This window comes from Centropristis striata, chromosome 18 (assembly GCF_030273125.1).
Source record: "Centropristis striata isolate RG_2023a ecotype Rhode Island chromosome 18, C.striata_1.0, whole genome shotgun sequence".
Lineage (NCBI taxonomy): Eukaryota > Metazoa > Chordata > Actinopteri > Perciformes > Serranidae > Centropristis > Centropristis striata.
In genome coordinates, this window is record NC_081534.1 from 30,822,352 (window position 1) to 30,846,380 (window position 24,029).

Here is a 24,029-nt window from a genome sequence, read left to right on the forward strand (position 1 = left end):
CGAGTCAGAGTCACCGTGACCAGCTCAGGTTAAGTAAACATATTCTGTTCCTTTCCAAACAATGAATGGCTTAAAAGTAATCGATGCTGGCATTTCATGACAATGAGCCAATGGGTTACTAAACTAACCTCTTTCAGACGTGTCTGGCTTAGATCAGTGCCATCAAGTTACAAAGGCTTTAAAAGGATGGGAACAGTTATTATTCTGCTGCAGCAAAGACAAACTCAAGACTTATTTTGTTTTTTTCTCCGAGCCCTCATCCTTTGTTCCTCAAGCTTGCAGCGTTCTCAGATTAGCATTCTGTCAACCTGCAACAAGTTTAAAATCAATATGAGAATCTAAAAGTCATGTTCCTTACTTTGCTATCTGCCTATTTGTCCTGCTGATCAGGATAGCAAATATTAACACACTGCTGAAACAATAGAAGCTCCTCCTCACTCTCACAGTCTAAGTAAATATATTGGATATGTTTTATGTAGCAGCAACAAAGTGTACTTAAAGTAATAAAAGTTCTCTTTATGCAGAATGGACCCAAGTCAGATTTTTTTTTCATATATTCCATATGTATTGTTTGTTTATTATTGTTTGATGCATTTTACTGGTGTCAAGGTAACAACTGATTTTAACTACTTAGTATACTGTTATGCGGTTTAATTCATAAACAATTTTGAATCACATTCGTTATGTTAAATCTTGGTAAAAAAAAAAAAGACTAAAGCTGTCAGCTAAATGTAGTGAATATTTGTCTTTAAAATGTAGTGAAATAGAAGTATAAAGTTACATAAATGGAAATACACACGGAAAGTCCGGCATAGTTGTACTAAAGACAGTACTTGAGTAAATGTACTTTGTTACATTGTTATTATTATTATTTTTCTAATACCATATATCGTATATGATTTGTATTTGGCAACTGTTGAGATTGGCACTCTGCACAACAATTTAGATTCATGGTTGATTTTTATTTTGTTGTACATTTTTTATTATTCATATATGTAAATAATGTTTAGAAAATAAAATATATATGTATTTTCTAAAATTTCTATATATTTTTCAGTATTTTTTCATATTGTGAAAAAAATTGTTGCAATAAAAAAAATTGTTGCAATTGCAATAATACCCTGAAATATCGTGATATTCTTTTGGAGCCATGTCGCCCACCCCAACCCCTTTTTTTTCCACACATCAACCATCTACAGCTGTCAGAAAATGCTGAAGAGCCCAAATCCAGAAGTCCAGAAGTAGCTGTCCTTAATAACTCCCCCTCTGATCAAATGTCAAGAAATATTCCTTTGCAACCCTAAACATGACAGGCAGTACGAATTGCAGAAAAAAAACTAAATTTCCCAAGCAGCCACTCCAGTTGTTTCTATGTTATTTCAATAATAAAACAATATCATACTTAATGTTTATCTCATTGCAATGATTTGTTAACAGAGCCTTAAAGTCTATTTTATTTGTTTTGGTTGTAATTTAATTATTTATAAAATATTTTTAATTATTTCTAATTCCATATATCGTATATGATTTGTATCTGGCAACTTTTGAGATTTGCACCTTGCACTACAATTTAGTTGTTGTTTTTTTTGGTGGATGAACTTTCCCTTCCTTTGGACTGGGCTGTTTCACTCACTGGCTGCTATAAAAGACGTCTCGGTTAACCAGAATGCTCATAGAGACAAGGGCAGCAGGACAGACTGACCAGGACATCTTTCCTTTTTTGAATCATGGGGATATTAGATCTGTTGCTCCAGGTGTCCAGCTACGTCTCCCTGTTGGGGGCTCTGGTGGTCCTGCTGCTTTTCTACGTCATCTCTTCCTGCTCCAGCTTCCAGGACGACAGGAAGGGACCACCAGGACCAAAACCACTTCCCATACTGGGGAACCTTCTGCAGCTGGATCTCAAGAGACTCTACCACTCACTACTAAAGGTGAGGCTTTCTTTTTTTTGTTTGTTTGTTTCTGCTCGTCAGGCAGCTCTCTCTCTTCTTGTTTTCTTTATCATGAAATGTCCTGACTTTATAATGTTATTGTTTTTTTTAGCTTTCCCAGACATATGGATCAGTGTTCACCATCTATTTAGGACCAAAGAAAGTTGTGGTCCTGGCAGGATACAAGACAGTGAAGGAGGCACTTGTCAATCACTCGGAAGAGTTTGGGGACAGAGATCAAGTGAGAATTTTTAAAGATGTTACCAAAGGAAACGGTAAGGAAAGGACTACTTGTTAGGGTTGCAAAGGGGTGGAACATTTTTCAGTATATTTCCAGAAACTTTTCATGGGAAGTTGAGATGGGAAATTTCGGAAATGTTCAAAATCATAAAAACATGACATTCCAAAAGATTTATTTGTAATTAGCAGTAATTATTTTATTGAACAATCAATTATTTCATGAAACAAAAATATGAATGTTGAGTTAAATATTACTCATCTCTCCCGACCCAAATCATTCAAAAATGAAATACATTTTTTTCCCAATCAACAGTCATCAGTCCCAATCAACATGTAAATGAATTGAACATGTGATGGAAGAAAGCACAGTGGATATAGGAGGCGTGGGCTCTACAGGAGATGTAGCCTCTACATGGGGCGTGACATTTATATGGGGAATGGCCTCTACAGGGGACTAAATAAGAGCCAGATTAAAAAGATTTTTGTTGACGTTTAAAAGTATCAATATTTTTAAATATTATTTTATAAACATTGTTAATATTTTTGAATAGCAGATAGCAGTCCGTGGCCTAGAGGTTAGGAATCGGCTTTTAACTGGTGAGTCGCCGGTTCAAATTCCGATACTGACAGGTCTGGGACTGAAGTGCCCTTGAGGAAGGCACTTCACCCCCCTGCACAGCTTCCCGGGTGCAGTAATGTGCTGCCCACTGCTCTTTGCATGGTGTGTTCACTTGTGTGTAAAAAAGGATGGGTTAATTGTAGAGGTTGAATTTCCCCATTGTGGGATTAATAAAGTAATCTTCTTCTTCTTCTTCTTCTATATCCAAGTCTACTTGCATGAAATCTAGTTGTTTTAGAGATTATGCAAAAGTATATTTTCCCAACTAGGGATGGGCGTTTGGAAGAAACCTACCAACCCAAACATTTATAACGTTAACAATCAATTAATTAATTATTCACTATGCATACATGGGTTTAATAAAAGATATTAGATAGTAGGACGAAAAGAGACTTGATCCTGTCGATCGTAAAACTAACTCAGTGAGATTAAACTGTAAAGTTAACGTCAAGGAGTTCTATGTATCAGCCCCCGAAGAGGCATGAGGTTAGTTTTCACAGTAATCTTGCATATTTAAATGTGTTTTGTGTTTAAATAAGCTTAGGATGAAAGTATACTCAGTAATTCATGCAAGGTTTGATACAGTAAGCTCGTTTTGCTTTAATTAATTCTTTCATTTCTTTGTGTTTTACAATTGTTATTGCAACTTTCAGTTTGCAAACTGTAGCTTTATCCACTTAATTCTCAGCTCATTGGCTTATTGACATACGGCCACGAACTGAAGGCTCAGCTGTGTTTCAGTTCAGTGATACTGATACACAGTCAGAGATAAAATGAAAAAAAAAAAAAAAAAACATTGATTAAAAATTCCATGTGATCGACCAAATCCTTAACGACCATTAACCGATCATTGATTCATTATTCCAATCCCTATTCCCAACTATATTTAAGTTCCAACCTTCAATTTTGTAAATTCCCAGTTTATTCCTTTTTATTCCCATAAATTCTCGTTAATTCCCATGGAAAGTTTCCAACTTTGAAGTTTCCCAACATTTTGCAACCCTACTCCTTTCAATGTCACTCAGCTGACTTGTTAACATGTTTTATTGAAACACTCAGGGGTTATATGGTCCAATGGTGAAGAGTGGAAAGACCTAAGGCGTTTTGCTTTGATGAACCTCAGAGACTTCGGAATGGGCAAGAGTGAAATTGAGGACAAAATCATTGAGGAGTGTGACAAACTGAAAGAGATGTTGAAGACATTTAAAGGTAAAGGCCGAATTATAACCAACTGCATTGAATAACAATATTTTCCAATCCTCTGTTTTTGAGTCCCCCCCCCCCATTTCCGTTGTGTTGCAGGAGAAGCTTTTGATATGAATCAGCCAATAACTTGTGCAGTAGCTAACATCATCTGCTCCATGGTGTATGGCTACAGATTTGAATATGACGATCCAGAGTTCACAACCATGGTGGCTCGAGCAAACAGGAACGTTCAACTTGTGGGCTCTGCATCAGCACAGGTGGCCTTTCATACATCGATTATGACTTCAAGATTAAGACATAGTTCACTTTCATTTTCAAGACTTGTATAACATCCTGATACAGTCACGGGAAATATTATTAGTCCATTGTTTTCAATTTCTTGTTCATTTTAATGCCTGGTACAACTAAAGGTACATTTCTTTGGACAAATATAATGTTAACAATAATAGCTCATAAGAGTTTAATTTAAGAGCTGATATCTAGACATTTTCCATGGTTTTCTTGATAATAACCAAAATCATTATCAAGAAAACCATGGAAAATGTCTAGATATCAGCTCTCAAATGAACCTTGAAACAAATGTACCTTTAGTTGTACCAGGCATTAAAATTAACAAGCTATTAGAGAAAACAAGAGTGGTCTAATCATTTTTTCCATGACTGTATGTTTCTTAATAGGTGTATAACCTGTTCCCGTGGATCGGCAGATTTTTGTCTAAAAGGAATGAATTTTTGAGGTCAAATACTGCCACCGTGGAGCAGCACATAAGGCTGCTAGGTCATTTGAAGGAGACATTCAATCCACAGATGTGCAGAGGCTTCGTGGACGCCTTTCTGAGACGACAGCAAACTCTGGAGGTTGGGAAATCTTTTATCACCTATCAGAGCAGCTAATGAGAACCAACATTCAACAAATTATGTTTGATTTAACGTAGACAAGGTCCTACTTATTATATTCTCTTTGTATTCAATTAATTCATATAAGATCCACCCCTCATCCACGCAAAACTTGTGACCAAACAGTTCAGTTCTGGCTGGGACCACAATATTAAAAATGTTTCACAGCCCGGTGCTTTTGCTGTGGGTCTGGTGGGAAGCTAGTGAGGGATCAGATACATGTCCCATTGACCATTGACTCAGACTGTGCAACCAACCAAACCATCACTACTCCTACCTAAATGATTGCAACAAAAGCTGTGTTTCCTTTAGGGGGAAGAGTGGCCACCAAGAAAGTCTCAGGCCATGCCCTCTCAAATGTCTGCTCACTCAGCGTGTTTCCACTACAAAAAGCCCCCCAGAGGGATTTACGAGACTCCAGAGGTGACATATGGTTTTCAGTTGTTGCGTAATCGCTTAGCGGCAGTTTCAACCGTGACGTCACATACACGACGGATTGAACACGGAAGATGCAACTGTGGCCGCCGTCAATAACTGTGCACAACGTAAGCAGCTGATCATAAACAAACCACCATGGCTAATTATGCAAAGCGTCTCCTCTGATCATAAACATCATGATCGTGAGCCCCCGCTGGATTTGTCACCAGTTGCTTTTTTGAAAAATAGTCGCTAAGGGGGTCTGAAAAGTCGCTAAATATAGCAACCAAGTCATTAAGTTGGCAACACTGCTTCGCCGGCTTTTACAAATGGTGCGTGCTGTTATGGCGTCGAGTACTATGTCACATCCTGCTTAGCGTTCTATCCAATCAGTAACCAGGCTTTTTTCAGGGGAGCAAAACAGCCATGCTCTTCCATATGGCCAAAAAGAAGTCCCGTCAATAAGACTTCTCAGGACGGCTCATATTCATATAAGGGGCGTTTTGGCGAGTGAGACCCGTCTCATTCTGGGCGGCTGTAGCTCAGTTGGTAGAGCAGGGCGTCCAGTGACCGGAAGGTTGGTGGTTCGATCCCCGACCATGGCAGCTACGTGTTGAAGTGTCCTTGAGCAAGATACTGAACCCTAAATTGCTCCCGATGCTGCGTTCATTGGTGTGTGAATGAATTCCCAATGGTGGCACTGGTAGCCTCGGCCACCAGTATGAATTGTGTATGAATGGGTAAATGAGCGTAGTGTGTAGTTTAAAGCGCTTTGGATAAAAATGCTATGTGCACCCCATTTACCATTTGGACTGAAATGGAAACACCCTTAATAATTACAAAACAGGGGCTACACTGTGCGTAGCACTGTTGCCTTATAGCAAGAGGGTCGCGGGTTCAAATCCAGCTTGCGGCTCTACTGTGTAGATTTTGGATCAGTCCTGCATCAACCAGAAATGTTCCGTGCCTTTGTAACCCAAGTGGCGATATCAGTTTATCAGGAATTCAGTATATTTTTCATATATTCATATATGTGCCAGGGAGGAAGGGGCAGGTACGGTTTTGCATGCTGCGGCTGCAGGGCTGTGGTTTGCATGTTCTCCCCGTGTCAACATGGGTTCTCTCTGGTCCTCCGGCTTCCTCCTACAGTCCAAAGACATGCAGCTTAGGTTAAGATAAAGATTTCATTTATTAGTCCCACAACAGGGAAATGTCAAGACGGGTAAAGGTAAATGAGAGCATGAATGAATGGTCTGTCAGAGTTTTGGATTTGTTTGAATAACTGGACTAATCTCTACCTGCAGGAATCTGGGATTACAAACAGTCACTTCAACGACAAAAACCTCAGGACGACAGTGATTAACCTCTTCAGTGCCGGCACGGACACGACAGCAACCACACTGAGGTGGGGACTTCTTCTTATGGCCAAGTATCCGAAAATACAAGGTAACAAGCTTAATATACATGCTCGCAATGAGATGAGATGAGATTAAGATTAAACAATATTGTCATTGAACAGAGTAACAAGTACTAGGACAACGAAATGACCATCAACCCGTCCATACATAAACATACATACAATATGACAAAGGGGTGGACAGGACAGGAAGACAGGCATGGAAGAGCCGCCAGGCACAAGACCCGCCACCTCTCCCACGCGTCCATCGTTTACCCAGCTGCATACATCCCGGCAGGACAGGTGGGATCACCCAAACCCAGGCTTCTCGTCAAGAAGATGGTGTCAATTACGCCGAAAGACCAGTTGATCAAATCCATGATTTTTGTTTTGGAAAGCACCGGGAGAGAGTCTCCCAAAGTATAAGACAATAGACCAGACCAGACGAGGGGAAGCAGGGAAGATAAGGGAAGGGAGAGGAGAGAAAAATGCGACCGCCTTCGTTGAGAGCCAAACAAGATGATGTTGGGATGTTTACAGTCTGAGCAAAAATATTTGCTTTGCCAACACAATTGTTGCGATCGTGCCACAGGTGAATCTTGTGTTCATTTGTGGACTTTAACATTTGTGGATTAAATGAAACCGCTTTCTGAGTCAACTCACAAAATGGCAGGTCACCACCATTTTGTGTCCTCTCAAGAACTTCCCGCCCAGAATGCTCTGCATTTACGCCACCTTCCAGGTTACCTCATTGGTCAAGGGACCTTGACACTACAGGTGGTCCATTGGTCTGCTATAAGGGAGCCAGTTCTCCCTAATAATCAGTGTTCCAAATTGATAGTTTAGTAACTTTATGAGACTGATTTAGGTGAATTGGCATTATTTATATCACCAGATACCCCAATATATTTGACGCCCCGTTGCGAGGCCCAACACAAAACTCAATTCAATGCTTTCATGCCCAAGACCAGGTCCAGGAGGAGCTGAAAAGGATTATAGGAAGTCGTCAGGTGCAGGTGGAGGACAGGAAGATCCTGCCCTTCACCAATGCCGTCATCCATGAGACGCAGAGACTGTCCAACATCCTCCCCATGTCACTTCCTCACAAAACCACCCAAGACGTCACTTTCCAGGGTCACTTCATCAAAAAGGTCTGTAGTGCTCCCTACATTATTTCCTGAACTCCAATATTGACGAAAATTTATAAAATTCGGTAGGCATATAGAACCCTACCAGACAAACAAAAAAGTCAGGAGGACCCATATCCTAAACTCACCAGATAGTCGGCCATTTTGATTTGTATGGCCATTTTTCAAAATGTCCACGTGTCATACTTTAACAAACTCCTCCTAGAGATTTAACCCGACCGGCTTCAAATCTTGTCAGTCCACTCATAAGACATGTACAAAGATAAATTGCGAAGCTTTTAACTTTTTATCAAAGGGCGAGACTCAAATTTCACTCTATCACCATAAAAGAGGGAGTAGTTTTAAAGATGAGTGAATATTGTCCAATCTTGTCCAAACCTCTCACGTATGATCAAAGACCCGGCCTGAAGACATCTTTGTGACAATAATGAGTTATAGTCACAGCGCCCCCTACCTGCTTCAGGAAGTTATTGTCTCTATACTTTGATGTTCTTCTCCGAGGTGGTTGATCTGATCCACCTAAAACTTTGTCAGAACAGCCTTAAGGAGTGCATGATGCTTCACTGTGAGAATTATAACTTTTGACTGGGGGGCGTGGCCTTGGGGCACAGCCAAATTCGATGTAACGGCATGACATAAGAATCTGCTGTTAATCCATTACACATGTTCAGATGTTTTCCAAACTTCTTAGGTTTGATACAAATCACGGCCTCAAGACATCTGCAGGACCATTTTGAATCATAGTCATAGCGCCTCCTGCTGTCAACAGGAAGTGACATGTTTTATACTGTGATGTCCTGCTCCACATCGGTTGAACAGATCCACCTCAAATCAGAACAGCAGAGACTTAACTCCTCCATGATGCTAGATCGTGAAGCTTTTGTCTTTTTTATTGCATGCTGTTGCCGTGCTGACCATCTACGCCATGAAACAGGTTGTTGTAACTTCACCATACATTGTCCAATCTGCCCAAAATTTGTTATGATTCATAAGGGTCCATTGCCTGAACACATCCCTATCTCAACATGCAGTTAAAGTCATAGCGCCCCCTACTGAAAACAGGAAATCAGCCTCATACTACAAACTTCTTTTCGATTGACATGACATTTTCAATGTCTGAAACCACCGCAGTGCCTGCCGGGACCGGCCAGCTCCCCGACACGCGTTGGGTGCGAGGGCCCGTTCACTGCTGCTTGTAGCCCGAGTTTCATATTTGGCTTTGACTTTGATTGAACATTTGCTCTCACTTTGTGATAAAAATATCGGAATATATATCGTATATCGATATTCAGCCTAAATATATTGGATTATGACTTTTGGTCCATATCGCCAAGCCCTACGGTCCAGGATACAAAATGTGAAAATACTTCATATTTATGCTCCGTGTAAGTTTTGATTTAGTTTGAACAGACAGCTTGGCATGTGCAATTTTTCACCGATTGTACTGTCTACAGGGAACCACAGTGTATCCTCTGCTGGCGTCCGTCCTGTACGATGAGAGCGAGTGGGAGAAGCCACGCAGCTTTCATCCTGCTCACTTCCTGGACAAAGACGGGAAGTTTGTGAAGCGAGATGCCTTCATGGCCTTTTCTGCAGGTTTGTGAGCTGAAGCATCACTTCCTCTTTCTGCTCAGTTATTCACAGAGGAGAGTCATGTTTTTTTTTTCTTTCCTCTGTCTCGCAGGTCGCAGGGTTTGTCTCGGAGAGAGTCTGGCCAGGATGGAGCTCTTCATCTTCTTCACCACCCTCCTGCAGTACTTTCGCTTCAGTCCTCCTCCTGGAGTTTCAGAGGACGATCTGGATCTGACTCCAAGTGTTGGCTTCACCCTCATCCCTTCACCTCATAAACTGTGTGCTGTCGCCTGTATTTGAGTAGAACGGCTTGTCTAGGTACCATGAATTACACTTTGTTATGCAACCTATAATCTGTAATATAAGCAGTGTGGAGGAGCCAGTATACTCTCTCAGAACTGCTTATTTCATCGGCAAATACCTTCAGAAACCTTATCTTTCTGCTGTTACATTTATTCCCAGCTGGTGAAAAGGGAACCATCTAGTTTTTTCCTCTTTCCCTTCTATTTTAATATTTCTGCCCACTGGTGTCCCTAAGTAGTCTTGGAATTGCAAAAATTGGATTTCACTGGAAAACTGAGTCTAGTGGAGCCAAAGCATACGCAAGAAATCATTCAAACCTGTTCTTGAGGAAAAAAAGGTTGCAAGAAGTGAGGCCTAAAAGCATGACTAACTTTATTTTTGCAAACTTTAAAGTTGAATAAAAATGTTTCTTCCGATAGTCACAGAGAACAATGTCTCACCCTCATATAAAACATTTACTACAGAAATCTTTGACACTGATGCATGTCAGGTCATTCGAGTTGAATGTAACCCTGTACAGTTCATCATTTACCAGGGTTACAACATCATCTGAAAGTCTATTTTATTTGTTTTGGTTGTAGTTTACTTATTCATGTTTTATTTATCTCGGATATTTTAATATTTCTTTCCCACATTTAAATTCCAATGTTTGATATTCTCGAGATTTAAAAATTAATTGCTGTGGAAAAGGATGTACTTATTATGCTCTAATATCGTTATAAGACTAAAACAACATCGATAAGACGTTAGTTACGTGATAGTTTCTGGGAAAATACATTGTCCTAAAAAATGTGTTATCTTGACAGGCCTAATACCATGTGTGGTAATTTCCAATCACAAGTCTGTCAAGGTTAATCTGGACATTTTTCCATGAATTTTGCTGCGTCAGAGTCCAGAGACCAGCTCAGGTTAAGTAAACATATTCTGTTCCTTTCCAAACAATGTATGGCTTAAAAGTAATCGATGCTGGCATTTCATGACAATGAGCCAATGGGTTGCTAAACTACCCCCCTTTCAGACATGTCTGGCTTAGATCAGTGCCATCAAGTTACAAAGGCTTTAAAAGGATGGGAACAGTTATTATTCTGCTGCAGCAAAGACAAACTCAAGACTTATTTTGTTTTTTTCTCCGAGCCATCATCCTTTGTTCCTCAAGCTTGCAGCGTTCTCAGATTAGCATTCTGTCAACCTGCAACAAGTTTAAAATCAATATGAGAATCTAAAAGTCATGTTCCTTACTTTGCTATCTGCCTATTTGTCCTGCTGATCAGGATAGCAAATATTAACACACTGCTGAAACAATAGAAGCTCCTCCTCACTCTCACAGTCTAAGTAAATATATTGGATATGTTTTATGTAGCAGCAACAAAGTGTACTTAAAGTAATAAAAGTTCTCTTTATGCAGAATGGACCCAAGTCAGATTTTTTTTCCATATATTCCATATGTATTGTTTGTTTATTATTGTTTGATGCATTTTACTGGTGTCAAGGTAACAACTGATTTTAACTACTTAATATACTGTTATGCGGTTTAATTCATAAACAATGTTGAATCACGAGCTAAATGTAGTGAATATTTGTCTTTAAAATGTAGTGAAATAGAAGTATAAAGTTACATAAATGGAAATACACACGGAAAGTCCGGCATAGTTGTACTAAAGACAGTACTTGAGTAAATGTACTTTGTTACATTGTTAGGGCCCGAGCAGGCAACGACCTGCGAGGTCCCTATTGTATTTCGAATGATTATTCTTTTTATTTTTATTTTTTTTCTTCCCCCCAAATGATTGCATTTTTCACTGCCTGAACATACCCCAAAACTCATGAAACTTTAAATATAAGTCACACATGGTGAAAAATTTTATAATCTATTGTCATCCTGAATTTCCACCACTAGGTGGCGCTATAATGAAGGAAAGTGCGTTTAGGCTAATAACTCCCACATACTTTATCCCACATTCAAAAAACTTATATCCACGCGTTCACTGAGTTGTGCTGAATCTCATGATATAGGCCACTCCCATTTTCGCCTACCGTTTTTTTTCGCAAATTCGCGAAATGTCGCAAACCTATTTTTTCGAACTCCTCCTAGGCAATTTCATCGTTTTGCACCAAACTTTGCACACAGCATCTATGGACCCTCATGACAAAAAGTTATTAAAAGAATTTTGATTACCCAAAGAATACTCAAGTTATTAAATAACAACTTCCTGCAGGTGGCGCTATTATCAACACAAAACACGAAGTGTTGCATATCTCCACATTGGTGTGTCTGAAGGACATGAAACTCAGGTTACTACTTCCCCATGAGCCCCTGAGGCTCGCTGCAAAATTTTGGGCGATGACCACTAGGTGGCGCTCTTTAAATTGAAGTATTTTATATCTCCAAATCGGTTGGTTGGATTAACACCAAACTTGGTATACTTATTGTCAATGCCTTCCTGAGGATAACCTTCGAAGATTTTATTGATCAGCCCCTAGGTGGCGCTCTGGCGGCAGTTTAATTTAATAAGTGCCACTGTGCCCAGACCATAAGACTTAAGGCAATGAAATTCATAGGGGTGGTATAGACTGGTCCCTGTAACGCACAAACCCCGACGGCAGCATGCCCCGACACGCGTGTACTTTTTTTTATTCTTCTTCCCAAATGATCGCATTTTTCACTGCCTGAACATACTCCAAAACTCATGAAACTTTAAATATAAGTCACACCTGGTGAAAAATTTTATAATCTATTGTCATCCTGAATTTCCACCACTAGGTGGCGCTATAATAAAGGAAAACGCATTTAGGCTAATAACTCCCACATACTTTATCGCACATTCAAAAATCTTATATCCACGCGTTCACTGAGTTGTGCTGAATCTCGTGATATAAGCCACTCCCATTTTCGTCTACCGTTTTTTTTTCGCAAATTCGCGAAATGTCACAAACCTACTTTTTCGAACTCCTCCTAGGCAATTTCATCGTTTTGCACCAAACTTTGCACACAGCATCTATGGACCCTCATGACAAAAAGTTATTAAAAGAATTTTGATTACCCAAAGAATACTCAAGTTATTAAATAACAACTTCCTGCAGGTGGCGCTATTATCAACACAAAACACAAAGTGTTGCATATCTCCACATTGGTGTGTCTGAATGACATGAAACTCAGGTTACTACTTCCCCATGAGCCCCTGAGGCTCGCTGAAAAATTTTGGGCGATTACCACTAGGTGGCGCTCTTTAAATTGAAGTATTATATATCTCCAAATCGGTTGGTCGGATTAACACCAAACTTGGTAGACTTATTGTCAATGCCCTCCTGAGGATAACCCTTGAAGGTTTTATTGATCGGCCCCTAGGTGGCGCTGTGGCGGCAGTTTAATTTAATAAGTGCCACTGTGCCCAGACCATAACACTTAAGGCAATGAAATTCATAGGGGTGGTATAGACTGGCCCCTGTAACGCACAAACCCCGACGGCAGCATGCCCAACATGCGTGTACTTATTATTATTATTTTTCTAATACCATATATCGTATATGATTTGTATTTGGCAACTGTTGAGATTGGCACTCTGCACAACAATTTAGATTCATGGTTGATTTTTATTTTGTTGTACATTTTTTATTATTTATATATGTAAATAATGTTTAGAAAATAAAACATCTGTATTTTCTAAAATTTCTATATATTTTTCAGTATTTTTTTTTTAAAAAGAGCCTTAAAGTCTATTTTATTTGTTTTGGTTGTAATTTAATTATTTATAAAATATTTTTAATTATTTCTAATTTCATATATCGTATATGATTTGTATCTGGCAACTTTTGAGATTTGCACCTTGCACTACAATTTAGTTGTTGTTTTTGGTGGATGAACTTTCCCTTCCTTTGGACTGGGCTGTTTCACTCACTGGCTGCTATAAAAGACGTCTCGGTTAACCAGAATGCTCATAGAGACAAGGGCAGCAGGACAGACTGACCAGGACATCTTTCCTTTTTTGAATCATGGGGATATTAGATCTGTTGCTCCAGGTGTCCAGCTACGTCTCCCTGTTGGGGGCTCTGGTGGTCCTGCTGCTTTTCTACGTCATCTCTTCCTGCTCCAGCTTCCAGGACGACAGGAAGGGACCACCAGGACCAAAACCACTTCCCATACTGGGGAACCTTCTGCAGCTGGATCTCAAGAGACTCTACCACTCACTACTAAAGGTGAGGCTTTCTTTTTTTTGTTTGTTTCTGCTCGTCAGGCAGCTCTCTCTCTTCTTGTTTTCTTTATCATGAAATGTCCTGACTTTATAATGTTATTGTTTTTTTTAGCTTTCCCAGACATATGGATCAGTGTTCACCATCTATTTAGGACCAAAGAAAGTTGTGGTCCTGGCAGGATACAAGACAGTGAAGGAGGCACTTGTCAATCACTCGGAAGAGTTTGGGGACAGAGATCAAGTGAGAATTTTAAAAGATGTTACCAAAGGAAACGGTAAGGAAAGGACTACTTGTTAGGGTTGCAAAGGGGTGGAACATTTTTCAGTATATTTCCAGAAACTTTTCATGGGAAGTTGAGATGGGAAATTTCGGAAATGTTCAAAATCATAAAAACATGACATTCCAAAAGATTTATTTGTAATTAGCAGTAATTATTTTGTTGAACAATCAATTATTTCATGAAACAAAAATATGAATGTTGAGTTAAATATTACTCATCTCTCCCGACCCAAATCATTCAAAAATGAAATACATTTTTTTCCCAATCAACAGTCATCAGTCCCAATCAACATATAAATGAATTGAACATGTGATGGAAGAAAGCACAGTGGATATAGGAGGCGTGGGCTCTACAGGAGATGTAGCCTCTACATGGGGCGTGACATTTATATGGGGAATGGCCTCTACAGGGGACTAAATAAGAGCCAGATTAAAAAGATTTTTGTTGACGTTTAAAAGTATCAATATTTTTAAATATTATTTAATAATATTGTTAATATTTTTGAATAGCAGATAGCAGTCCGTGGCCTAGAGGTTAGGAATCGGTTTTTAATTGGTGAGTCGCCGGTTCAAATTCCGATACTGACAGGTCTGGGACTGAAGTGCCCTTGAGGAAGGCACTTCACCCCCCTGCACAGCTTCCCGGGCGCAGTAATGTGCTGCCCACTGCTCTTTGCATGGTGTGTTCACTTGTGTGTAAAAAAGGATGGGTTAATTGCAGAGGTTGAATTTCCCCATTGTGGGATTAATAAAGTAATCTTCTTCTTCTTCTTCTATATCCAAGTCTACTTGCATGAAATCTAGTTGTTTTAGTCAAGATTATGCAAAAGTATATTTTCCCAACTAGGGATGGGCGTTTGGAAGAAACCTACCAACCCAAACATTTATAACGTTAACAATCAATTAATTGATTATTCACTATGCATACATGGGTTAAATAAAAGATATTAGATAGTAGGACGAAAAGAGACTTGATCCTGTCGATCGTAAAACTAACTCAGTGAGATTAAACTGTAAAGTTAACGTCAAGGAGTTCTATGTATTAGCCCCCGAAGAGGCATGAGGTTAGTTTTCACAGTAATCTTGCATATTTAAATGTGTTTTGTGTTTAAATAAGCTTAGGATGAAAGTATACTCAGTAATTCATGCAAGGTTTGATACAGTAAGCTCGTTTTGCTTTAATTAATACTTTCATTTCTTTGTGTTTTATAATTGTTATTGCAACTTTCAGTTTGCAAACTGTAGCTTTATCCACTTAATTCTCAGCTCATTGGCTTATTGACATACGGCCACGAACTGAAGGCTCAGCTGTGTTTCAGTTCAGTGATACTAATACACAGTCAGAGATAAAATAAATAAATTAAAAAAAACATTGATTAAAAATTCCACGTGATCGACCAAATCCTTAACGACCACTAACCGATCATTGATTCATTATTCCAATCCCTATTCCCAACTATATTTAAGTTCCAACCTTCGCTTTTGTAAATTCCCAGTTTATTCCTTTTTATTCCCATAAATTCTCGTTAATTCCCATGAAAAGTTTCCAACTTTGAAGTTTCCCAACATTTTGCAACCCTACTCCTTTCAATGTCACTCAGCTGACTTGTTAACATGTTTTATTGAAACACTCAGGGGTTATATGGTCCAATGGTGAAGAGTGGAAAGACCTAAGGCGTTTTGCTTTGATAAACCTCAAAGACTTCGGAATGGGCAAGAGTGCAATTGAGGACAAAATCATTGAGGAGTGTGACAAACTGAAAGAGATGTTGAAGACATTTAAAGGTAAAGGCAGAATTATAACCAATAATATGCACTGAATAACAATATTTTCCAATCCTCTGTTTTTGAGTCCCCCCCCCCCCCCCCCCCCCACACACATTTCTGTTGTGTTGCAGGAGAAGCTTTTGATATGAATCAGCCAATAACTTGTGCGGTAGGTAACATCATCTGCTCCATGGTGTATGGCTACAGATTTGAATATGACGATCCAGAGTTCACAACCATGGTGGCTCGAGCAAACTGGAACGTTCAACTTTTGGGCTCTGCATCAGCACAGGTGGCCTTTCATACATCGATTATGACTTCAAGATTAAGACATAGTTCACTTTCATTTTCAAGACTTGTATAACATCCTGATACAGTCACGGGAAATATTATTAGTCCATTGTTTTCAATTTCTTGTTCATTTTAATGCCTGGTACAACTAAAGGTACATTTCTTTGGACAAATATAATGTTAACAATAATAGCTCATAAGAGTTTAATTTAAGAGCTGATATCTAGACATTTTCCATGGTTTTCTTGATAATAACCAAAATCATTATCAAGAAAACCATGGAAAATGTCTAGATATCAGCTCTCAAATGAACCTTGAAACAAATGTACCTTTAGTTGTACCAGGCATTAAAATTAACAAGCTATTAGAGAAAACAAGAGTGGTCTAATCATTTTTTCCATGACTGTATATGTTTCTTAATAGGTGTATAACCTGTTCCCGTGGATCGGAAGATTTTTGTCTAAAAGGAATGAATTTTTGAGGTCAAATACTGCCACCGTGGAGCAGAACATGAGGCTGCTCGGCCATTTGAAGGAGACATTCAATCCACAGATGTGCAGAGGCTTCGTGGACGCCTTTCTGAGACGAAAGCAAACTCTGGAGGTTGGGAAATCTTTTATCACCTATCAGAGCAGCTAATGAGAACCAACATTCAACAAATTATGTTTGATTTAACGTAGACAAGGTCCTACTTATTATATTCTCTTTGTATTCAATTAATTCATATAAGATCCACCCCTCATCCACGCAAAACTTGTGACCAAACAGTTCAGTTCTGGCTGGGACCACAATATTAAAAATGTTTCACAGCCCGGTGCTTTTGCTGTGGGTCTGGTGGGAAGCTAGTGAGGGATCAGATACATGTCCCATTGACCATTGACTCAGACTGTGCAACCAACCAAACCATCACTACTCCTACCTAAATGATTGCAACAAAAGCTGTGTTTCCTTTAGGGGGAAGAGTGGCCACCAAGAAAGTCTCAGGCCATGCCCTCTCAAATGTCTGCTCACTCAGCGTGTTTCCACTACAAAAAGCCCCCCAGAGGGATTTACGAGACTCCAGAGGTGACATATGGTTTTCAGTTGTTGCGTAATCGCTTAGCGGCAGTTTCAACCGTGACGTCACATACACGACGGATTGAACACGGAAGATGCAACTGTGGCCGCCGTCAATAACTGTGCACAACGTAAGCAGCTGATCATAAACAAACCACCATGGCTAATTATGCAAAGCGTCTCCTCTGATCATAAACATCATGATCGTGAGCCCCCGCTGGATTTGTCACCAGTTGCTTTTTTGAAAAATAGTCGCTAAGGGGGTCTGAAAAGTCGCTAAATATAGCAACCAAGTCAATAAGTTGGCAACACTGCTTCGCCGGCTTTTACAAATGGTGCGTGCTGTTATGGCGTCGAGTACTATGTCACATCCTGCTTAGCGTTCTATCCAATCAGTAACCAGGCTTTTTTCAGGGGAGCAAAACAGCCATGCTCTTCCATATGGCCAAAAAGAAGTCCCGTCAATAAGACTTCTCAGGACGGCTCATATTCATATAAGGGGCGTTTTGGCGAGTGAGACCCGTCTCATTCTGGGCGGCTGTAGCTCAGTTGGTAGAGCAGGGCGTCCAGTGACCGGAAGGTTGGTGGTTCGATCCCCGACCATGGCAGCTACGTGTTGAAGTGTCCTTGAGCAAGATACTGAACCCTAAATTGCTCCCGATGCTGCGTTCATTGGTGTGTGAATGAATTCCCAATGGTGGCACCAGTGTGCACTGGTAGCCTCGGCCACCAGTATGAATTGTGTATGAATGGGTAAATGAGCGTAGTGTGTAGTTTAAAGCGCTTTGGATAAAAATGCTATGTGCACCCCATTTACCATTTGGACTGAAATGGAAACACCCTTAATAATTACAAAACAGGGGCTACACTGTGCGTAGCACTGTTGCCTTATAGCAAGAGGGTCGCGGGTTCAAATCCAGCTTGCGGCTCTACTGTGTAGATTTTGGATCAGTCCTGCATCAACCAGAAATGTTCCGTGCCTTTGTAACCCAAGTGGCGATATCAGTATATCAGGAATTCAGTATATTTTTCATATATTCATATATGTGCCAGGGAGGAAGGGGCAGGTACGGTTTTGCATGCTGCGGCTGCAGGGCTGTGGTTTGCATGTTCTCCCCGTGTCAACAAGGGGAATCTCTCTGGTCCTCCGGCTTCCTCCTACTGTCCAAAGACATGCAGCTTAGGTTAAGATAAAGATTTCATTTATTAGTCCCACAACAGGGAAATGTCAAGACGGGTAAAGGTAAATGAGAGCATGAATGAATGGTCTGTCAGAGTTTTGGATTTGTTTGAATAACTGGACTAATCTCTACCTGCAGGAATCTGGGATTACAAACAGTCACTTCAACGACAAAAACCTCAGGACGACAGTGATTAACCTCTTCACTGCCGGCACGGACACGACAGCAAGCACACTGAGGTGGGGACTCCTTCTCCTGGCCAAGTATCCGAAAATACAAGGTAACAAGCTTAATATACATGCTCGCAATAAAATTAGATGAGATTAAGATTAAACAATATTGTCATTGAACAGAGTAACAAGTACTAGGACAACGAAATGACCATCAACCCTTCCATACATAAACATACATACAATATGACAAAGGGGTGGACAGGACAGGAAGACAGGCATGGAAGAGCCGCCAGGCACAAGACCCGCCACCTCTCCCACGCGTCCATCATTTACCCAGCTGCATACATCCCGGCAGGACAGGTGGGCTCCCCCAAACCCAGGCTTCTCGTCAAGAAGATGGTGTCAATTACGCCGAAAGACCAGTTGATCAAATCCATGATTTTTGTTTTGGAGAGCACCGGGAGAGAGTCTCCCAAAGTATAAGACAATAGACCAGACCAGACGAGGGGAAGCAGGGAAGATAAGGGAAGGGAGAGGAGAGAAAAATGCGACCGCCTTCGTTGAGAGCCAAACAAGATGATGTTGGGATGTTTACAGTCTGAGCAAAAATATTTGCTTTGCCAACACAATTGTTGCGATCGTGCCACAGGTGAATCTTGTGTTCATTTGTGGACTTTAACATTTGTGGATTAAATGAAACCGCTTTCTGAGTCAACTCACAAAATGGCAGGTCACCACCATTTTGTGTCCTCTCAAGAACTTCCCGCCCAGAATGCTCTGCATTTACGTCACCTTCCAGGTTACCTCATTGGTCAAGGGACCTTGACACTACAGGTGGTCCATTGGTCTGCTATAAGGGAGCCAGTTCTCCCTAATAATCAGTGTTCCAAATTGATAGTTTAGTAACTTTATGAGACTGATTTAGGTGAATTGGCATTATTTATATCACCAGATACCCCAATATATTTGACGCCCCGTTGCGAGGCCCAACACAAAACTCAATTCAATGCTTTCATGCCCAAGACCAGGTCCAGGAGGAGCTGAAAAGGGTGATAGGAAGTCGTCAGGTGCAGGTGGAGGACAGGAAGATCCTGCCCTTCACCAATGCCGTCATCCATGAGACGCAGAGACTGTCCAACATCCTCCCCTTGTCACTTCCTCACAAAACCACCCAAGACGTCACTTTCCAGGGTCACTTCATCAAAAAGGTCTGTAGTGCTCCCTACATTATTTCCTGAGCTCCAATATTGACAAAAATTTATGAAATTCGGTAGGCATATAGAACCCTACCAGACAAACAAAAAAGTCAAGAGGACCCATATCGTAAACTCACCAGATAGTCGGCCATTTTGATTTGTATGGCCATTTTTCAAAATGTCCACGTGTCATACTTTGACAAACTCCTCCTAGAGATTTAACCCGACCGGCTTCAAATCTTGTCAGTCCACTCATAAGACATGTACAAAGATAAATTGCGAAGCTTTTAACTTTTTATCAAAGGGCGAGACTCAAATTTCACTCTATCGCCATAAAAGAGGGAGTAGTTTTAAAGATGAGTGAATATTGTCCAATCTTATCCAAACCTCTCACGTATGATCAAAGATCCGGCCTGAAGACATCTTTGTGACAATTATGAGTTATAGTCACAGCGCCCCCTACCTGCTTCAGGAAGTTATTGTCTCTATACTTTGATGTTCTTCTCCGAGGTGGTTGATCTGATCCACCTAAAACTTTGTCAGAACAGCCTTAAGGAGTGCATGATGCTTCACTGTGAGAATTATAACTTTTGACTGGGGGGCGTGGCCTTGGCGGCACAACCAAATTCGATGTAACGGCATGACATAAGAATCTGCTGTTAATCCACTACACATGTTCAGATGTTTTCCAAACTTCTTAGGTTTGATACAAATCACGGCCTGAAGACATCTGCAGGACCATTTTGAATCATAGTCATAGCGCCTCCTGCTGTCAACAGGAAGTGACATGTTTTATACTGTGATGTCCTGCTCCACATCGGTTGAACAGATCCATCTCAAATCAGAACAGCAGAGACTTAACTCCTCCATGATGCTAGATCGTGAAGCTTTTGTCTTTTTTATTGCATGCTGTTGCCGTGCTGACCATCTACGCCATGAAACAGGTTGTTGTAACTTCACCATACATTGTCCAATCTGCCCAAAATTTGTTATGATTCATAAGAGTCCATTGCCTGAACACATCCCTATCTCAACATGCAGTTAAAGTCATAGCGCCCCCTACTGAAAACAGGAAATCAGCCTCATACTACAAACTTCTTTTCAATTGACATGACATTTTCAATGTCTGAAACCACCGCAGTGCCTGCCGGGACCGGCCAGCTCCCCGACACGCGTTGGGTGCGAGGGCCCGTTCACTGCTGCTTGCAGCCCGAGTTTCATATTTGGCTTTGACTTTGATTGAACATTTGCTCTCACTTTGTGATAAAAATATCGGAATATATATCGTATATCGATATTCAGCCTAAATATATCGGGATATGACTTTTGGTCCATATCGCCCAGCCCTACGGTCCAGGATACAAAATGTGAAAATACTTCATATTTATGCTCCGTGTAAGTTTTGATTTAGTTTGAACAGACAGCTTGGCATGTGCAATTTTTCACCGATTGTACTGTCTACAGGGAACCACAGTGTATCCTCTGCTGGCGTCCGTCCTGTACGATGAGAGCGAGTGGGAGAAGCCACGCAGCTTTCATCCTGCTCACTTCCTGGACAAAGACGGGAAGTTTGTGAAGCGAGATGCCTTCATGGCCTTTTCTGCAGGTTTGTGAGCTGAAGCATCACTTCCTCTTTCTGCTCAGTTATTCACAGAGGAGAGTCATGTTTTTTTTTTCTTTCCTCTGTCTCGCAGGTCGCAGGGTTTGTCTCGGAGAGAGTCTGGCCAGGATGGAGCTCTTCATCTTCTTCACCACCCTCCTGCAGTACTTTCGCTTCAGTCCTCCTCCTGGAGTTTCAGAGGACGATCTGGATCTGACTCCAAGTGTTGGCTTCACCCTCACCCCTTCACCTCATAAACTGCGTGCTGTCGCCTGTATTTGAGTAGAACGGCTTGTCTAAGTACCCTGAATTACACTTTGTTATGCAACCTATAATCTGTAATATAAGCAGTGTGGAGGAGCCAGTATACTCTCTCAGAACTGCTTATTTCATCGGCAAATACCTTCAGAAACCATATCCTCCTGCTGTTACATTTATTCCCAGCTGGTGAAAAAGGAACCATCTAGTTTTTTCCTCTTTCCCTTCTATTTTAATATTTCTGCCCACTGATGTCCCTAAGTAGTCTTGGAATTGCAAAAATTGGATTTCACTGGAAAACTGAGTCTAGTGGAGCCAAAGCATACGCAAGAAATCATTCAAACCTGTTCTTGAGGAAAAAAAGGTTGCAAGAAGTGAGGCCTAAAAGCATGACTAACTTTATTTTTGCAAACTTTAAAGTTGAATAAAAATGTTTCTTCCGATAGTCACAGAGAACAATGTCTCACCCTCATATAAAACATTTACTACAGAAACCTTTGACACTGATGCATGTCAGGTCATTCGAGTTGAATGTAACCCTGTACAGTTCATCATTTACCAGGGTTACAACATCATCTGAAAGTCTATTTTATTTGTTTTGGTTGTAGTTTACTTATTCATGTTTTATTTATCTCGGATATTTTAATATTTCTTTCCCACATTTAAATTCCAATGTTTGATATTCTCGAGATTTAAAAATTAATTGCTGTGGAAAAGGATGTACTTATTATGCTCTAATATCGTTATAAGACTAAAACAACATCGATAAGACGTTAGTTACGTGATAGTTTCTGGGAAAATACATTGTCCTAAAAAATGTGTTATCTTGACAGGCCTAATACCATGTGTGGTAATTTCCAATCACAAGTCTGTCAAGGTTAATCTGGACATTTTTCCATGAATTTTGCTGCGTCAGAGTCCAGAGACCAGCTCAGGTTAAGTAAACATATTCTGTTCCTTTCCAAACAATGTATGGCTTAAAAGTAATCGATGCTGGCATTTCATGACAATGAGCCAATGGGTTGCTAAACTACCCCCCTTTCAGACATGTCTGGCTTAGATCAGTGCCATCAAGTTACAAAGGCTTTAAAAGGATGGGAACAGTTATTATTCTGCTGCAGCAAAGACAAACTCAAGACTTATTTTGTTTTTTTCTCCGAGCCCTCATCCTTTGTTCCTCAAGCTTGCAGCGTTCTCAGATTAGCATTCTGTCAACCTGCAACAAGTTTAAAATCAATATGAGAATCTAAAAGTCATGTTCCTTACTTTGCTATCTGCCTATTTGTCCTGCTGATCAGGATAGCAAATATTAACACACTGCTGAAACAATAGAAGCTCCTCCTCACTCTCACAGTCTAAGTAAATATATTGGATATGTTTTATGTAGCAGCAACAAAGTGTACTTAAAGTAATAAAAGTTCTCTTTATGCAGAATGGACCCAAGTCAGATTTTTTTTCCATATATTCCATATGTATTGTTTGTTTATTATTGTTTGATGCATTTTACTGGTGTCAAGGTAACAACTGATTTTAACTACTTAATATACTGTTATGCGGTTTAATTCATAAACAATGTTGAATCACGAGCTAAATGTAGTGAATATTTGTCTTTAAAATGTAGTGAAATAGAAGTATAAAGTTACATAAATGGAAATACACACGGAAAGTCCGGCATAGTTGTACTAAAGACAGTACTTGAGTAAATGTACTTTGTTACATTGTTAGGGCCCGAGCAGGCAACGACCTGCGAGGTCCCTATTGTATTTCGAATGATTATTCTTTTTATTTTTATTTTTTTTCTTCCCCCCAAATGATTGCATTTTTCACTGCCTGAACATACCCCAAAACTCATGAAACTTTAAATATAAGTCACACATGGTGAAAAATTTTATAATCTATTGTCATCCTGAATTTCCACCACTAGGTGGCGCTATAATGAAGGAAAGTGCGTTTAGGCTAATAACTCCCACATACTTTATCCCACATTCAAAAAACTTATATCCACGCGTTCACTGAGTTGTGCTGAATCTCATGATATAGGCCACTCCCATTTTCGCCTACCGTTTTTTTTCGCAAATTCGCGAAATGTCGCAAACCTATTTTTTCGAACTCCTCCTAGGCAATTTCATCGTTTTGCACCAAACTTTGCACACAGCATCTATGGACCCTCATGACAAAAAGTTATTAAAAGAATTTTGATTACCCAAAGAATACTCAAGTTATTAAATAACAACTTCCTGCAGGTGGCGCTATTATCAACACAAAACACGAAGTGTTGCATATCTCCACATTGGTGTGTCTGAAGGACA

General features: G+C 40.2%; 3 protein-coding genes across 4 annotated transcripts in view; 2 read left to right on the top strand and 1 right to left on the bottom strand.

Annotated features, from left to right (window-relative positions):
• The window catches only part of LOC131990823 (uncharacterized), an 80,653-nt gene that overhangs the window by 32,953 nt on the left and 23,671 nt on the right, over positions 1–24,029 (bottom strand). The gene's annotated exons all lie outside the window — the stretch shown is intronic.
• On the top strand, positions 1,713–10,313 carry LOC131990821 (cytochrome P450 2K1-like). The gene is made up of 9 exons (XM_059355969.1): positions 1,713–1,931; positions 2,044–2,206; positions 3,850–3,999; positions 4,093–4,253; positions 4,674–4,853; positions 6,614–6,755; positions 7,672–7,856; positions 9,308–9,449; positions 9,538–10,313. The coding sequence occupies exons 1-9, from the start codon at positions 1,728–1,730 to the stop codon at positions 9,723–9,725; spliced, it is 1,515 nt and encodes a 504-aa protein (XP_059211952.1). The 5' UTR covers positions 1,713–1,727; the 3' UTR covers positions 9,726–10,313.
• LOC131990820 (cytochrome P450 2K1-like) lies at positions 13,704–22,089 on the top strand. 2 transcript variants are annotated; one of them, XM_059355967.1, is made up of 9 exons: positions 13,704–13,922; positions 14,031–14,193; positions 15,834–15,983; positions 16,097–16,257; positions 16,680–16,859; positions 18,632–18,773; positions 19,690–19,874; positions 21,327–21,468; positions 21,557–22,089. In XM_059355967.1, exons 1-9 carry the CDS (start codon positions 13,719–13,721, stop codon positions 21,742–21,744), a joined length of 1,515 nt encoding a protein of 504 aa, XP_059211950.1. In that variant the 5' UTR covers positions 13,704–13,718; the 3' UTR covers positions 21,745–22,089. The 2 variants fall into 2 exon arrangements, with proteins under 2 accessions (XP_059211950.1, XP_059211951.1); XM_059355968.1 differs by having other exon boundaries at positions 16,139–16,257.

Excerpts from the sequence above, each read along its gene's own strand:
- LOC131990821 (XM_059355969.1), top strand. The coding sequence starts at position 1,728 with ATGGGGATATTAGATCTGTTGCTCCAGGTGTCCAGCTACGTCTCCCTG. Across the intron at positions 4,000-4,092 it reads GATGTTGAAGACATTTAAAG|GAGAAGCTTTTGATATGAAT; the intron begins GTAAAGGCCGAA and ends GTTGTGTTGCAG. Across the intron at positions 4,254-4,673 it reads TGGGCTCTGCATCAGCACAG|GTGTATAACCTGTTCCCGTG; the intron begins GTGGCCTTTCAT and ends GTTTCTTAATAG.
- LOC131990820 (XM_059355967.1), top strand. The coding sequence starts at position 13,719 with ATGGGGATATTAGATCTGTTGCTCCAGGTGTCCAGCTACGTCTCCCTG. Across the intron at positions 16,258-16,679 it reads TGGGCTCTGCATCAGCACAG|GTGTATAACCTGTTCCCGTG; the intron begins GTGGCCTTTCAT and ends GTTTCTTAATAG. Across the intron at positions 19,875-21,326 it reads AGGGTCACTTCATCAAAAAG|GGAACCACAGTGTATCCTCT; the intron begins GTCTGTAGTGCT and ends TACTGTCTACAG.